Source organism: Monomorium pharaonis, chromosome 2, assembly GCF_013373865.1.
Source record: "Monomorium pharaonis isolate MP-MQ-018 chromosome 2, ASM1337386v2, whole genome shotgun sequence".
NCBI lineage: Eukaryota > Metazoa > Arthropoda > Insecta > Hymenoptera > Formicidae > Monomorium > Monomorium pharaonis.
In genome coordinates this window covers 12,599,442-12,618,348 of record NC_050468.1, presented here as the reverse complement: position 1 = coordinate 12,618,348, position 18,907 = coordinate 12,599,442, and the positions used below count along the sequence as shown (strand labels likewise).

The following is an 18,907-nucleotide window of genomic DNA, read 5'->3' as shown; positions in this document are numbered from 1 at the left end:
AAGTTCCGAAAAGGGTAAACGCGATCGCGCTGAAATTTTAACCGAAGCTTACCCTTGATTAGAGAAGAAAGTCCCTAAAAGGATTTTTGGCGACAAAGCCTCGTTTGCCCCCCCAGCCCCCTTTTTACAATTTTTACTAAATATCTCCGAAAATATTGATTTGAAAGAAAAAAATTTGAAACAAAAAATAAAGCTCATAAATAGCTCTACAAAAAAGATTATATACATTTTTTACGTAAACCTATTATTTTGGCTGTTATGACACAAAATAACTCGGCGGGGGTCACATTGATCCCGTCGAACATTTTCTTTAATTTCTGTTTTATTAAATATGCGAAAATTTTTTAATTTAAAGGTTATATATATTTATTTAACGTAAAGAAAAGTTTAATTGCAAATTTGAAAAAAAAAAGTAATTTTTTTACAGTTTAACATAAAACAAAATTTTTCTATAATCTCGTTTTGCGAGAAATATATCTCGTTTCGCGTGGAAATTCGCAAAGGGTTGTGCAGAGAACGCGTGGGCGGGGGAGGGGCGAAACCTGCACCCCCTCCCCGTAATTTTTTCTAACCCACACATTTTAAAGTCGATATTTGGTTAATGCGAAAACATTGGAAACGAACAACGTGGAAAGTCGCAAATCTATGTGGTACTATACAAGCGTGGATGTCGTTTATTTTACGTTTTATAAATACAATACATGATAAATATTATTTTTTGTGTTATATGTTAAACTATAGTAATGTTTATGTTTTATTTTAAATTATTAAAATATTTTTTTTATGTTAAACTGTAAAAAAATTACTTTTTTTTCCAATTTGCAATTAAACCTTTCTTTATATTAAATAAATATATATAACTTTTAAATTAAAAAATTTTCGCATATTTAGTAAAAAAAAATAAAAAAAAAAATGTTTCACGGGGTCAATTTGACCCCCGCCGAGTTATTTTGAGTCATAACAGCCAAAATAATAGGTTTACGTAAAAAATGTATATAACTTTTTTGTAGAGCTTTTTGAGCTTCATTTTTTGTTTCAAACTTTTTTCTCTAAAATCAGTATTTTTGGAGATATTTAGTAAGAACTGGAAAAACTTTGAAGAGGGCTGGGGGGGAGGCAAACGAGGCTTTGTCGCCAAAAATTCTTTCAGGGACTTTCTTCTCTAATCAAGGATAAGCTTTGGTCAAAATTTCAGCGCGATCGGAGATTTACCCTTTTCGGAACTGTACCCATTCATTGTATGTGTATATAACACACACACACACACACACACGCACACTATATATATATATATATATATATATATATATATATATATATGTGTGTGTATGTATATGTATATGTATAAAATTTGTGTATGTGTGTGTGTGTGGGGGGGTGTTATCACTTTTAACGCACATGTCAACAAAAAAACTTCTTTCTGTCGACATAATTAATAAGATATTCATGATTAAACGTAAAGTTTATTGCGAAAAAGCTGTGAATTAGATCATTGGCAATTTGCCAAATAACCTTCCACATTTTTTTAAACTTAAGGGTTTTTTAAAGTTGTTTTTACGTTTTTGAAGGTAAAGAGTTCTAATAACATATTTAATTTTGATCGTAATAAAAGTTCTCCAGCATGTCACATATCAACAGTCGCCACATGTATTGTATAATGTAGCAAAGCATGTAAAAATAATTTTTTTTGTAATTTTAATTGCAAATTTCTCAAAATTATGACGTGCAATTTGAAAATTGGATTCATACTTATGTTAGTATAAAAAAATTATAACAAATAACTAGTCTTACTCTAATATTCAAAAGAAATTATTTTTTTGTTAAACTATATTTATTTTTTATATTTTTCCTTCAAAATTTTGCGCAATGAAAAGACTTTTATTACATATTTATATCGATTGTTAAACAAAATTTTATTGTAAAATTTTTTATTATAATTAAGTGACCTTCAGAAACTTTTTCGATCCATACTCATCACGCTTACCTCATCTCTATCGTCGACCTGCACTCGCTTGTTTTCGAGAAAGCTCTGCAGTCCGACGAGATTATCATCTGTGATATAGCTCGCGAGTGATCGGTAACAAAGCGATACCATCGAGTCAGTCCGATGCAATGTCTGTAAAAAAATCAAGAGAGATCGTCGTTAAGCCACCTTCGATTTTAGCCGCTGTTATTAACTGTCCGTTAGAAAAATTCACAAATAAAATCAGATAAATTCAATTACTGTTCACAGAAAAAACCTATGCAAAATATATAGCAAATTGCACTATTCAATTCTTTCTTTCAAAATTTTTATAATTTTCGAGTAGAAATTTAACAATTAAAAAAAAAGATTTTAAAAAATTTGAATGTCAGATTTATCTATTAAATTAGTTTTTACTTAAAAATTTTTCTATAAACTGTTTCTACCAACGTAGATTAACTTTAATCTCGATTTAACTTGTTATCTTATTCTAATTCTAAAAATTAGAAAAAAATAGACAATGAGTTAAATCAAGATTAAAGTTAATCTACGTTGATAGAAATGTAGTTGGTAAAAACGTTGGGACTATGACTATTTGATTTACTTTTGAATAATACATTATGCTTAAATAAATTCGACGCAAATGCAGTTGTGCCACAATATATTACAAAGGTAAGCTTTTGAGTTATCAGGATGTACGAATAACAGAACAAGCGGCGATTCTGAATTGCCGTTGAAGGATAGTCTCACAATCTGCAGCATAACTATTAATCAGAAGCAAAACTATAAATAAATCCAAAAATACACTCCTTAAGGTCTTTGAAATTCTGATTTATACTTCTCGACTCTTTTGTTAACAAGCCTGTAAGACACCAAGTTTCAGCTTCAAAGTAAAATAAAAGGACCTCTCGTTTCGACTCTGATTAAAAAAACAGAGATCGACATTATGCGGCCGAGTTTTTCTTTTGTTCTCGAGCGACGTTAGATTTATGATGTTTTATTTCAATCAATGACAATACACACACAAGTTTAGTGAGTAAGTATGCATGAAAGTATTGCATACTGTATATTAATCGTTTCAACTTGGTTTACAAACGCAAGCGGAGTGCGCGTTCTCCATTCGCGACCGGAGAAATGGAGAATACTGCTCGCGCTTTTCAATTTCGCAGAATCGAATCCGGGTCAGCGATAGTGAATGACACACGTGAATGATAAGGGATGATCACAGCGAAAGCAACTAGACGAAAGTTAGCAATGTTAGTTGTAGACCGCAGATGAGCAAAGCAGAGTTTTTTTTAATTAGAAATAAATTTTTTATATATTATTTGCATAAGCTGACTTTAGTACTTTATTATTCATTGTATCCTATTATGATAGTTTTTTTAATTGTTAAGTTATTGTAATTTTTAATTATGTTATTATTAATTATTAATTGTTATGTTATTGTAATTTTTGAAATTCTTTTGGCTTTTATGATTGTGCACATATATGTATAATCTCGTTGCAATTTTTCGTTTTGTGTAACACAAACAGGCTGCGTTTCAATATTCACTGCCAGTACTAAAAATCTATAGTTTACGTTACATACACTGTAGAATTTCAGTACTGACAGTGAATATCGAAACGCAGCCTTAGTCTTCCACTTTCCTTTTTACTATCTCTTTAACACTCATATTATTTTTCATGCCCACAGTTTACAAGCTGATTAATAACACAGAAATTTTGCGCTTAGACAATACTTACAGTAAAATCCGATTAAAATCGAATCTGCTATAATGCCTTGCGTATCGAGTTTCGCGTTGTGGAATTTATATATATTAGATATTATAACAATCTAGAATCTAAATATTACTACATCAAAATATTGATGTTAAACATCGAACAGGGATATAATCCCGTAGCAAATACTGCCGTGCGTTTCTTTCGTTTAGAAGATCCTGTGGCAACAGTTAATGACATTTCGCCGACATATATTATCGATAAAATCTAACATGCGTAAATAAACCTGGCATTTATGTAAGAGGATAATGGTGAATACACCATGACAAGAATTGTATTCATGATTCTTCGATGCGAAAGTCCTCCACTTCCCTCGCGCAATAAATGACGATAGTAATAGCTACTAAACTTTGTTATAAACCATATAAACTTTGTAGATCTTAAATCGAAATATTTTTTTAATGCCGCTGATAATTTCATTTTAGACTAAAAATGAATAAATATAAATATCTCGGGGGAAAAAAAAGGGAAATGTAAATTCAAATTCTGACGCGAAATCAAAATTCGGAAATGTGCTTTCTCGAATTACCCTAAAGGAAAAATTTCTTCTCGATGCTTGAAGTCTCTTACAGGGATTATAGAACCATTCGTCGTTTACTGTGGCCCGAATTCTACTGAATAAAAATCTGGAAATGTCGCGGACGTGCAATCGCACACAAGCACACGACACACATACGAATACATTAGATCAGTTCTATTTCATGCGGCTAATTTTGTCTACACTACGTTGAAATATCTGGCAGTGGTATGACTTATTATACGTACCACTGCAGACGATACTGATGCTTTGCGCTTTTGCACTGGAGATAGTGTCACTGTGTTAATTCGCGAGTGTCGGCGGATATAGCGCGGACATTAGCCATCAAGATCGATGACAGAACCGAGTCGGGCAAGATTCCATCATGTATGTACACGTGGCACCCAGCGTTACGTAAGTGCCTCCAAAATTTTCCGTGGCATGTGGAGTTTTTATCGAATCCATACGACAGACGTTAGTTTACGATACGTATTAGATCCATTAAATCATTTATCGTAGTTACGTTAAGTTGAAAGGGGCAGTGGTAATTTCCAGAATTGTAAAATGGTCCTTGGCTAAAAAAAGTTGTAATCTATTTCAATTGAACTTTGTATTTCTATCTCAAGATAGAAAAGATACTTTTTAGAATTTTAATAGCAGGATTAAAAGTACACCTCAAACAAGTGTCAAACCAAGACCTAACTTTGTGAATTTTTTGTAGAAAAAGGAAAGGAGACGAAGACATCATGTTCATTTCATTGTATAAAAATCATACTTTGCTCTATTTCACATCCAAATTTTATCAGAAATTATATCAAATTTCGTCACTAGTTCTCATATTTAAAAAAACGCGTGACTACTCTTGAAGACACCTGATTGATTAATTACATTTTTTTAAACACTAAAAACTAATGAAAAACTTTTTTGATTAATTTCTTGTTTAATTTTTTTATCGCAATCAAAAAATTGCAAAATTGTAAATGTATATGGTTCTTTAAATTAAAAAATGCAATGATAGTTTCAGCATCGTGAATAATCCGTGGTTTAAAAAATTCTAAAGTATAATCTACTTTAATTAAATTTTGTATATTTATTTCAAAATTGAAAAGATGTACATTTATAATTTTAGTGATAAGATATATTTCATGTGTGGAGACATACGTACAACAATTTGAACATTTAGTTTGATTTAATTGTTCAGATTTCTAATCTCTATAATTTAATATTTCATGAAATTATTCAATACAATAACGCAAGACAATAGACAAATTCAGTTATTGTCTAAGATAATAATTAGATTAATGGCCGTGACATTCGATTCCTACTCACAGATTAGTCTTACTTGCCTCGTTATAAATGCAATAATTCCGATAAGATAAAGGCTCGAGCTACGTCAACGACAGAGACTTGCAATTGCAACAATTAGCGTTCTATTATTCACGACGAGATTCATTGTCATCGTTTCGACTCGGTTCGATCTTAAACAGGCGTATCAATGTGAAGCGCAAATTATTTTAACTAGAGCATGTGCTAGTATACAAATTAATCAAATGTAATATTATAGACACTTACGTCAATGTCTAGTCAGTCTAATATCAACACGTGATACCATCGCCGTGCTTCACTACGCTCGATAAAGTAAACGACAAAGAGTTTTAATTCTCATTTGTTCGCTTTATCAACATAATCTTATTATTTCATAAACGTTAAAGTTAATTGCTACGGGCTGTTATTTAAAGGGTTTAAAAGACAAAAGCCAAGAATGGAATAAATCTATAATTTATATTATTTTAGCATCTATTTTAGGATCACCCCATTCAAAGTAGGTTTCATAAATCATAAATCTACATTAGTCTTCGAATATTATTTGTTAATTAATAGTCTATATTATACTACTTAGCTTCTTCCAATTTAGAAGTGTTTTACTTAAAAAGACGCTCAATGTTAATAAAAAGAAATGTTAACAAAGAAATGGCGAAACGACGTGCATCCTGGCTTTACACTAACCGCCTGCGAGTGCCTTCGAATGGCGAAGCTAAACTTGCGACCGATACCATCAGTGGCTGGCGCTGTGAAGGTGATGGTGGGTACGTGAATGTGCGAGAACACGTGATGAGGATTGTGGTAATTGTGCAAGTGATGATGGTAGCCCTCGTCGTCATGCCAGGTCGCGGGATGTGATTCAGGTATGTGAAGACGAAGAAACGACCTCAATCCGCGGCGCGTTCTACCAATGGAAATGTCGTCGCTGATGGCAGTGGAGGTGGTCGACAGATTCGACAATGTGGCGCTTCGCTGTAGATTGTAGTCACCATTCGGCAAGAGGGAATTCGGTACACCGGGGATAGCGCCGAGCAAACTCGGAGCCAGGCTTGAGCAGATAGCCGCGTTTGCTATGCTGGACTTTCGGATTGGATTCACGCTGGTGCCGGCCAGAATGTCTTCAAAGGTCGGCGACTTCTGGTTGATCTTCATCGCAGGGTTTTGCAAAGTAGATTGGTTCAAATCGGAATTCGTCATCGGCAACGTTAACCTACGGCTGCTACTTTTGCCAAGATTCTCGTCAAAACTGTCTCGAATAGCGGCTGTCAGTGAAGATTGCGGCGCTGCATTGCAGCGTACTTTCCCGATATTCGAATCTTCTTCGGTATTTAGTGGTCGCTCCGGTAAATGAACGTGTTCACTGGCTTTTGAAGGAACCTCTAAAAAATTGGGCGACAATTGAGAATGCTTCCATCTATTCACAATAGTTGGCTTCGTATGAGAGCGCACTGGGTGGTCTCCGACTGATGAGGAATGAAACCTCGCAGACGACTCCTTCGTAATGACATTTTCGTGCTTGGACGCGTCGGAATCTACCATCGGCACTGTCAAACTTCGCGTTTCGGTTTTCGAAATCACATCACTGTTCCTGTTATATACTTCTTTTGCGTCACAATGACTTGGTATCGCATGCACCACATTGTTCGACGAGCTGGGTCTTTCAGGCGAACGTTTAAAAGTGCGATCTTCCACGTACGAGATGGAAATTGCAAGTTCAGGATCAGGTGCAACCAACTTTGAGGGAATCTCTGGATTTGCGACGCTGATCTTTCTTCGGACTGTTGTCGAATCGCCGTCAAAGGTTTGCGAGAGAACTTCATCCGATTCTGTTGTTAACGTGGCTTTATCCTCCTTTTCTTCATCATCTTCTTCATCGAAACTATTACGGAAGAACGCCGCCGCGATTCTAAGACGCTCGTGTTTGGCCTTCCGCATGGCATTCTCTTTGAATTTGTCTATTCAGCACAAAAACCGAAAACGACCTTCATTTTTTGCTACGAGTATACACATAGAATCACTAAATTTAAATTTTTATTTGACTGCATTTTTCATTACATGAAAGTGACGTCATCGATATAATAAGAATTCGAACTAAATTTAGCATAATTAAACGTTCCTTAAAAAGAAGTCATTTTAGAATAATATATCAATTTAATGCAAATAAATTTATTAATAAAAATTATATACTGTTTTATTTAACACTGATGCGTTATGGATGATTCATATATGTATAATAATTTTGTAGTTTTTTAAATACCATTTATAGTTTAAAAAAGCAACATGTTAATTTGTAAGAAAATAATGCATATGTCTTGCAATAATTTAAGATAAAAACTTCTCGAAGAACTGTAGGTTCTCTAGGAAAGCCCAAACTTTTAAAATAATCGTAACAATTTCTAACTTCTTACCAGATTGTCATTGACTACGATACAATTAAAGAGTTAAGGATAATTGATTAAAAATGGAGAACAGTATAAATTCCATTTTCGAGATAATGTCGATCGTTGTGTCAATCAAGTATGCTTTCGATATTGGGGACGCTATTCCCAGTATCGAAAGGCTGAGCTCACCGCTATACGAATTTTCACAATCTCCCTTGCCACAGATAAATTTAAATCCCTTCCCGACCGTAAGGTTAGATTAGATTAGATTATCGGTAGAGACACAGACCCTCAGAGTGGTGAGTCGCAGCATCTTTTCCAAATTTCACGTGATCATGCGTGAATCCAGCTGATCGAGATCTCGCAGCTGATCCAATCGGCGACCAACGGCTTCAACGGCGTTCGTGCTCGACTTCTTCCTCGTCGGGAGACAATTGCGGAGTGTCAGCTCAGGACCGATGAGCGAGACACCGACGTCGCCAGCAAATCGCTCGAGAATAACGTTCAGCGCGGATACATCGCGCGACATTTATATATCGCGGTGGAATCTCTTTAACTTCGTGTACATACACAGTACAGTCTGTGAATCGCATAACGAACGCCGCATATTGTGTGTCATCAGTGCCGTAAAGCTTTTCGGTTCGGGAACTGTTTTCTCTTCACGCGACGTATCGCCGTTTTAATTCAATATTGAGATACGTGTTCAGAATTGTCATTACAAATAGAATCTGTATTATAATTAATTTTGTGACAAACAAAAAAAAATAAGATTCAGAGATAATATTGTTGACTTAATTTTAAAGTCGCAATACTAATTTAATTATCACAGAAAGCTTTTTAAAAGTACTTCATATATCAGAAAATTATGTATAAAAAAGGTTTGCAAGCATTTTTTGGCGATTTATATGGTTCAATTTTATATTAAAACTAGCGCAAGATTGTTAAAAATGTCATTATAAATCATTTAAAAGTTATAGTGAAATGCATAGTGAGATAAAATTGTAATTGTTGTCTTTTAATAGTGAAAAAAATTGGAAAAAAATATTCTTTGTCGCTAGGTCGTTCGTATTCATACTGAAAAATGAGTGCCGCGTAAAGTGTGTCATCATATCGGAATCCATGTAGAATTGTTCAAAACGGAGTTCCGGTCTCGACAAAGGGAGAAAGAGAGACGAGAGAAGTTTATATTTCGAGATAATAAGCGAGAGAAATACGGCGTGTCGGCGACGTCATCGATTTGCGATAACGCACTATGCGGCACCGACATAATTACACTGTGATCTACCGCGGTTAATCCCTACGTGGTTGCACATTGTGAATTTGGCGGTTTGAACAAGCAATTTCGTAAACCGCGATAAGCAGGTAACGATGAAATTGTAAATTTTATTACATTTTTTAGGATTTTATTACATTTTACTTAGATCGACTTAGTATATCCGCGCCCTCTCCAACTGACCCAGTTAAAACTCGACTGCATTGAAAGAATAATATTTGTGACTAGAACTAAATATTAAAATAATAAATATAAAATTCCATTTTTGCAGTTATTATTTTGCTATATATACATATGTATATAATGTTTGTAATAATGATATATGAAGTGTATACTGACAAAAAATTGTAATTATAATTTAAATATAGATGATACAAAAAATATAATTTGTAATTATGTGTATGTTCAGCACCAACTATAATAATAATCATAGATATTGAGCACCTAATTATAATTATTTTAATTACAGTCACAATATGCCTTCAGCATAATACATGAAAACGAATATATTATCACGAGAATATACGTAATTGAATCATCAACCATCAATTCGCTTTGCACAACAAATTGCGTAAATAATTATACGATTTAATTGGGTCTTTATTCATCGTGAGACACGTGCGATTGAAATAACACCGCGAATATTGGAAGCTGCGTCACTACTCTCATCATCACTTCGCGAGACACTAATCAAACAACTAACGGAAGCATCGAAGCAAAGTAATCGGAGAAATATTTTGATAAGATTACCACGGCGATGACGAACGGCAAAACAAGAGTTAATTATATATAAAAGAGAAACAAGATTACAAAATAATTGTAAAAAACAGATTAAATTTTTTTTAAATTCTGCATATACAGAAATTCTGTATATATTACGCGTATTTGCTACGATATAATTTTAACCCGTTGTTAATCCAGTGCAAATTTTTGCCACCTAAAATTTCTTGTTTCGGGGAAAAAAGTTTTTCCCCTTTTTTACTATTAACAATTTTTTTCCATTCGAAACTTACTATTGCATTTCTCAGGAAATTTTATTATAAAAACAAGTTTTTAAGTTAAATTTACTTCGCTTACGTTCCAAGTTATTGAAATTCAAAAATACCAAATCCTAAATCGCATTAGTGTGGTAACAACGGGTTAAATACGATAACTTTATAAAATAAAGTTTTTTAATTTAACTGTTTTAAATCATAATTTTGTAATATTATTTTTTAATGTAGTTTTTTAAAATATTTTCATCTACTGATTGTAAAAGAACAAAAATATAATTTTTACTTATTAGTGTATAGAAGTTTTATCAGAATATTTTATTTCAAATGATTAAAAAATTGTAATTCTATATGTCATTGTTTTAACAAATAAGCAACAATGTTTTAACTAATTGTCATAAAAACTTAAATAGTAATACCTCATGAACAGTAATTAGAGACAAAATTTTTCAGACAGATGTTATGAGAGGAAAACAGTAATAAAGTAAATAAATTTGTGAATTTAATAAAATTAATTAGAGTATAAAACAAATAATAAAATAAGATAAAATTGATTCTAAATGCCAAAGAATATTTCTTTGCATTAAACTCAGTTGTTTTTAGAAGTACTTGCCGCAGTTAGTTCTCGCCATTAATTCCGGCCAATTAAAGCTCAGTAAACTAATTAATTGTGTACGCACAATTTTACTGCGCTTCATAAAACGAAATGACGCGATGCTGTTCAGCTGAATAGTATCACCATTGTCGCGCAACAAAGCGTACCAAGCTAATAACACTATCGCTTTTCGTGAAATTGTTCGATAAGCTCCATTCTCGCTGAATTAAATTTCGTCACCTGGTTAAACAGGCCGACCAAAAAAAAAAAAAGTTTAGACGACTGAGTCACGATCGTAAGTTGATTTCCGCTTTAGAACACTCTAGAAAACAAGCTCAATCAAGAGAGGTATTGTTACAAAAGTGTTTATAGTTCACTCCAACGCAATTCGCGATGTAATTCTGTGCCAACTCACTTTTTAAGAGAACTCTCGAAAGATTAATTGTTTTTAATGTTAATAGTAATGGCATATTCAAAAGAAATTAAAAGTTCAAACTTCTTTTGAAATTATTTATTTTTAATTATAATACAACTTTACTTCTGACTCTGGGTACATTTTTTATCATATAAAATGTTAGAATTTTGATAATATCTGATATATAAAGAAAATTCATTTTTGAATCGAAAAATAAAACATGCGCTTTATACTCAACCAAGTAAAGGCGATACTCTCGGCAAAAATCATACGAATGGCTTGAGCTTTATTTTAATTTAGAGAAGCATTACTGTAAATCCTAATAAATCGTAAATTTTTTTTATTTTGCACTAAAAAATATTTATTGTTATCTTCAAAATTTTATATAATTATCACTGCAATTTATTGTATGTAGATGCAAAGTAATATTATTAATATTAATTTCTGTATGAAAATTACCAATACTGTATCCGTTTATATCATAACATTCCTATCCCTGCCGTCGAGCCATGTAAAAAATAAATGATATATCGACAGCTAAACGTTATTGAAAACCGATGAAGCATTTATAATTATGTAACAAAGATTATGTATATAATACCCCGTTCGCGTCACGTTATTCGCGCCACCATATTATATAATTTATTAATTTACACACAACTAATTCATGTGATTTTTTTAATCCACATAACGCTCCAGATAATAAATACCTGCAGTATTCTTTTGTAATAAGCACTTCATTGGATTTTAATAAATTTAAATTGCACATACAAAAAAAAATGTTAATTTTACTACTAAGCTAAGATTCAATTTACTTTTCAATTTTCTTTTATATAACGATTATATTTAACAAAGATTATTTTAATATTAAATATACACTCATCGCAAATATTAGAAAAATTCATTACCATATTATTTAAAAAAAGAATTAATCTTTTTCGAAGAAAATTATAAATTTTGTCGAAGAAAAATCAGAATAATAAGCAATCTAATTTTTGTTTTGATAATTCTTCCGAACCACGGCTCCACCTCCAAATGGGGTAAAATTTTTTGTAGTGGCTTCTCATGGTTAAAAAGTAATATAAATAACAATTTTTTGTCGAGGAAAGGCCCCCAAAAAGTTATAAACAAAAAAATATTTTAAAGTGTACCATTGTTTTCTGATTAATGTAAAATGAAATTCGTTCTCTCGAGGGTACACACACACACACACACACACACACACACACACACACACACACACACACACACGCGCGCGCGCGCGCGCGCGCGCGCGCGCATACGCACGCACACACAACACGCTCACACGCACGCACACACACGAGAGCATTTTCTTCCCCCAAGCGATTTTCTTGCGTTCATCGACTTAGAGGATGCTTATTTACTGCTTCCAATTCATCAGGAAGATAGAAAGTTTTTACGATTTCGATTTAAAGATCAACTCTTTGAGTTTAAAACCTTACCCTTTGGCATTTGCGCCTTATATTTTTACAAAAATTTTAAAACCAGTTGTTTATTTCCTTAGAGACAAGGGCTTCCTGTCAGTTGCTTACTTAGACGATTTTCTTATTATAGCACTTATGATCAATGTTTGAAGAATATCTTTGTCACACGAGACTTGCTTTTATCTTTAGGTTTTAAAATCAACGAGCAAAAGAGCATGCTTATCCCAACGAAGTTTTGTCGATATCTTGGTTTCGTATTTGAGAATCCTTCTTGATTTCGATACCATCGAACAGACAAAATAAACTTCTCCAGACGACGCTCACTATTTTAGATATAAAATCCTGCAAAATTCGATTTTTTGCCAGTTACCATCGGCTCTCTAACAATTTTGCCTAGCACTACAGTATGTGGTATGTTACATACTGTACCAAGATCCTGGAGAAAGAAAAATTTCTAGCTTTCGTAGCTGCGGATGAGAATTTTGATTCTCAGATATCAGGCATTTTCAATCTCAAAATTGTTACGGACGCATCTTTAACAGGCTGGGGTGCCGTTTGCGGTGATGCGCGGACTCACGATTTTTGATCCGCTGAAGAAAAATTAAACCACATCAACTACCTAGAACTTTTAGCTATTTTTCACGCTTTAACATTCTTTGCGTCTCACCTAAGGAGTTGTGAAATCTTAGTAAGAGTCGATAACTCTACTGCCCTTTCTTACATCAATCGCATGGGCTCGATCAAGTTTCCACATTTCTCTAATTTTGCTAAAAGCATCTGGTCTTGGTGTGCAGATCGAGATTTATTCTTATATACCGCATATATCCCTTCAGCTCAAAACTTTGAGGTAGACATCAAATCTCGAATTGTCTCAGTAGATACCAAATGGTCTTTAGAACAGGGTTACTTTAACAGGATCAGTTCTCTTTTCGGTCAGTTTGACATTAATTTTTTTGCCACAACTATCAAAGCGAAGTGCTCTCGTTTTATTTCTTGGCTCCCAGATCCTCTTGCGGAAGCAGTTGATACGTTTTCTTTGAACTAGAGTGGTTTTTATTTTTATGCTTTCCCTCCATTCAATTTGATCTTAAGAGTTTTACGTAAGATCATCACTGACAAAGCAGAAGGGATAATGATGGCTTCTTAGTGGTCGGCCCAGCCTTGGTTCCCTCTATTTAACCGCTTGTTTCTAATCCTCTGATTCGTTTTGTTCCAGATGCTTTCAAACGTATAAATTGTTCTTAATATTGGAATAAAAGGTTTTATTTTATCAACTTTTATTAAACAAATCTGAGCTTTGAATATCTACAATACATCCATCCGGACGAGATGTTGCATAATTGAGAAATTGAACGAACTTACCGTGAAGTTCAATTGCAAATATGCTGTCTCGTTCGGATGGACAACCCCTCCCACCCGCTTCCTAGGAACAGATTTGTTAGCTTTAAATTAATAAAGAACTCTGGATACGTAAGCGCGAGCGCGGCATACGCGGCGTGTATGCCATCTTCAGATTTTTTATAATTTTATATTATCTTTAAATATACCTGTTGACGATAGTGCAGCGGAAGACTACTACAATACATTCATCCGAACGAGACAGCATAATTGCAATCGAACGTCACGGTAAGTTTAATTTCTCAATTATATAGTATAAAGAACACGAAGGGGCTTCGCCCTTCCCCTGAAGTTTTCCTAACTCTAATTCAATCAATTTTATGTCGCTATTTGATTAATGCGGAAACATTAAAAACAAACAGCGTGGATCTTGTTTGGCGTGGAAAGTTGCAAACCCATGCAGTACTGTACAAGCGTTGACCTTACATAAAGCACTAATATCATGTATCGTATTTATGAAACTTTAGTCAAATAGGATAGACTTTTCTTCACAGGTTTATGTTTATGTTCGCAGGTTTATGTTGTCAAGATCATGCGCCCCAGTAATGTATAAAAAGTTTTAGCCGTCGTTCATTGTTCTGCGAACATAAGCATAAATCTGTGAAGCAAGGTCTACTTTATTTGACTAAAGTTTCATAAATACATGATCTCAGTGCTTTACGTAAAGTAAACGACGTCCATAGTTGTACAGTACCACATAAGTTTGCAACTTTTCACACCAAACAAGATCCACTGTTCGTTTCCAATGTTTTCACATTAACCAAATAGCGACATAAAATTGGTTGAGTTAGAGTTAGGAAAAATTACGGAGAGGAGGTGCAAGGAAAGGGGCGGAGCCCCTCTCCTGCCCACGCGTTCTCTATACCATATAACTTCACGACTTTTCACAAATTTCATTCCATATTAATCAGAAAACAATGGTACATTTTAAAATCTTTTGTGTTTATAATTTTTTTAGGGACTTCCTCCGACTAAAAATTGGTATTTATATTATTTTTTAACCATAAGAAGCCACTACAACAAATTTCAGCCCATTTGGAAGTGGAGCCGTAGTTCGGAAGAATTACCTTTGTTTTAATTGCTAATATTGTTAAACAAAGTATTACTAGGATTCAAAATATATTTTTAATAAATTTGACGCTTATGTAAAAACTTAATTTGTTTTGCACTTTTTTTTTACAAAAAATTCTTAGAAATAAACTTGAAAATGACTTTCAGTAAATGACTTCTTTCTTAACTCAAATAATTTACAATATTTTTCTGTATGCATTAGAAAAAATAAATTATTTTGGCATTATTCAAATATTAAAATTAGAAAAATCTAACGTAGTTGCAAGTAATAATAATATAAATCAATCATCCTTAATTTAGCACAAAATCAAATTAATTGTTGCAAACAGTTCATGCGTGATTAAGTATATTTTTAAATAAAATATACGTTATGTTCTAACTGAAACTATTTTTTCCACAACAATATCAATTTACGATATTGTTTACATTAAATCAAAAATTAAAAAAAGTGGCACGTGCATTCTTTACACAAAATAAGTCTATAGCTCATTTTCATAACAATATAATTTGTATTATAATAATATACATAAAAATCAATTTTACATAGAAAATTTTATTGTAAACAATTATATTGTCGTGAATTGTCAATAATGGAGAATTTTAATTGTAATTATAATTTTAAAATTTTGAATTACAAACTTTTCAAAATTAATTTTGTAGAAACGCCAAAAAGATTTTTGCTGTTGGAGAAAGGCATTCGTCTTCGTAGTACATATAATTTTGATTCAACATTCGTAATTTTAACATCTATGATTTGCGCCAAATACGAAAACATCGAGCGAGTCACAATATCTAATGCTATTTATTCCGCACCGAAATAAATCGACGAGGTAAATACCGACAAAAATAGTAATAGGAATCGCCGTTTGTAGACGAGTCGCACGAATTTCACTGATCATATGATTCATTTGCGTGTGATTTGTTTACTATGAAAATTCCACCAGCGGTGGATGTTCGTCACGTTATTATCTAAGACACCGAATCTGCCACGCGCTGTCATTATTGTCAGTTCATGAGAGGCGTGTCTCGACATCTCTTGTTGCCCGTGTCATTTATCATGAAAGCTATCCCGACTAAATCTTGGCACGCTCGTCGTAGTAAAGAGTAAAAGAGTTTCATTCATGAAGATCCACTCGAGCGTTTCCAGAGACTGCGATTAGTTGTAGCATTCACCACTCGCAAAAGAATGGATCGTAAGAAGATTAAAAATATCTCAAGTACTATATAAAGGTGAGTTACTAAGAGATACAGAAAAAAAATAACATTCTTCTTTTAAAAATATTTTTATTTTTGCGATGTTAAATATTAAATAAAGCTAAACAGATAGAATTTGCTTGTACGAAGAAATTTGGTAGTTTTATCAAGAAAAATATATTCTCATTATTCTCAATACTAACTTTCATGAGTCGAGAATAAAAAGAATTGGATAGAAAATAATATCTTTAAATCAAGAATAAAAATTTATTATTATTATTGTTATCCAATTGTGTATAATAATATCATATTGTGTTTTCTAATGATTATATGAAATATTTAAATTTTGTAAAAAAAATTATCTAAAAAGAATTCCCGATTTTTCCAGGAATTTTATTCCACAGATAAGATTAGAGAATTTTTAATGCAGCTTTAAAATATGTTTATTTTATTATACCTTTTAATGTGTTCTTTAATTAACAAAACAAAAACTTGAATTTTGAATGTATATATAAAAAAATACCAAGATAAAATTAACTAAATGACATATAACGATTTATCCGCAATCTAGCTCATTAAAAATACAAGATATGAAACATGAAATTAAATACACAATGCTAATTTAGAACAATGTATTGTTTTTTGTTCACTGTCACTAATTTTATAAAACTCGCGAATCATGAAAATATACGTGAGTATGTTACATAGGTGCATGTTATAATACTAATAGATTGTCGATTTTTTGTATTATTAAAAATTAGAAAAATCGATAAAAAAAGAAATAAGTTTGGCAAAAAATAAAATTTAAACTAAAAATTTCAAAAACTTCCCTGAGTTCCAACGAAATTCTGTAAAAATTCATAATTTTCAAGAATAAAAAAGAAATTTCTTAAAAGGAATTCTAGTCTTTAGAAACGATTGAATAGTTCAGACAGTTAAAATCTCAAGATCGAACGTCAAGTTCGAACTAATTTCTTTTTTACATATTAAAAGGTTTGTTCGCATTGCATTTTGCACTCCGCATCTTCGGGTTTTCTCTTCTCGAGTTTGAACATGTAATTATATGTATTTATCTCGTTTTAATTATAAAAATATTTAGAGATTTCAAGCAATGAGAAAAAAAGACTCGTAAAAAACTGCTTTTTTGTTTCTAATCTTTTTTACTGTCTTCTTTAATGTCTGAATTATATGAACTCGGACACAACAAACTGGCAACAGATAACCGATCACTACTTAAGGGAGTTCCGCTGCTAAATCAAAATGAACAGATTTTCATGAAACTTTGTAGAGAAGTTCAAATTAGTGATATAAATTGACTGTCAAAATTTCAGAAAGCTGAACTAGCTATATAGTTATATAAATATTAAATATTTTATTAATATTGGCTCTTATGAGAATCAATGAATTTTCAGGATTTTTCAGTTTTTATTGTCGTATTAAACATAGAAGTAATGAACAGATGTTAGTGAAACTTTACAACAATACATCTTAGCTGTCCAGAAAAGTACTGTTAAATTTTTGAAACGATGCACTTGCTCGTTTAAATGAAATAATTGATAAGATAAAAGAAGTTTACAATAATCGAAGTAATACAGCACGTAAGTGTGGTAAACGTGTGCTAGTGATATAACATGAATTTCAAATTGTTGTATTCAGTTATCTAAGGGTGGTATAATAGTGAAAAATGTTTATTCTCAATTTTTAAAAAAATTATTTCAGAAATAAATGTGGTACTTTATAGCCAATTTTTTTCTTATATTTAAAATTATTAATTTTAGACCATATACAGCAAAAAAAGAAGGCAACAAAATGGTCATTTAAATATTTTTCTTTACTTGAACCCGTGCCTCTTGTTGTGCCGGACCTGAGCAGAGAAACTCCCTTAAGTTCGAACTGTCCGCACTTTAGTCGAAATATTTGAACTAGATGAGCTTCTTTTTTATTTTGAATTATTCAAACAGATCGAATATACGATATATTAAATTTTTTGTGTGAGCTCTAATTATACTATATTAAAGTATATTTTGTTCAAATTTAAAGATGATTAAATTCTTTAAAAACATTAAATTATACATAAACAAGATTATCATTATTTTTTGAAATTACATTCTTGTATATAAACAATGATTACACAGCTACACAAAAAAAAGTGATCTGGCCTGTATACCAGACTCATGTATTCCTATGGATTTTGGCCTGCTGAATCCAAATCTGATGTCAGAATTGGTAGATTGGTTCGCTATTTCAAGAAAAACATCAGCAAAAGTGTTCGTTTTGTGGATTTTTGAACTTTTTTTGAGGTTTCCTCGAAACAGCGAACCAATCTACCAATTCTGACATCAGATTTGGATTCAGCAGGCCAAAATCCATAGGAATACGTGGATCTAGTATACAGACTAGACCACTTTTTTGTGTGGCTGTGTTATTAAATAGAATATATTAATTTTAATTTGACGCAAATATTTTTCTGTGCATTTTGTATTACACAAAAAATATGAAAATTGATTGTCTTGAAAAATAAATAAATTAGGCTACGTCTGTACTTTTAGAGAAGACACCAT

The 18,907-nt window shown here is 32.3% G+C and overlaps 1 protein-coding gene across 10 annotated transcripts in view; it reads right to left on the bottom strand.

Annotated features, from left to right (window-relative positions):
• The window catches only part of LOC105833751 (kinase D-interacting substrate of 220 kDa), a 58,971-nt gene that overhangs the window by 19,457 nt on the left and 20,607 nt on the right, over positions 1-18,907 (bottom strand). For 7 of the 10 annotated variants that reach the window (XM_012675721.3, XM_012675722.3, XM_012675719.3 and 4 more), the window contains one exon: positions 1,985-2,116. In XM_012675721.3, the coding sequence (XP_012531175.1) occupies positions 1,985-2,095 (111 nt within the window). In that variant the 5' untranslated portion in view covers positions 2,096-2,116. The other 3 variants (XM_036282830.1, XM_012675720.3, XM_028194567.2) reach the window with 3 other exon arrangements.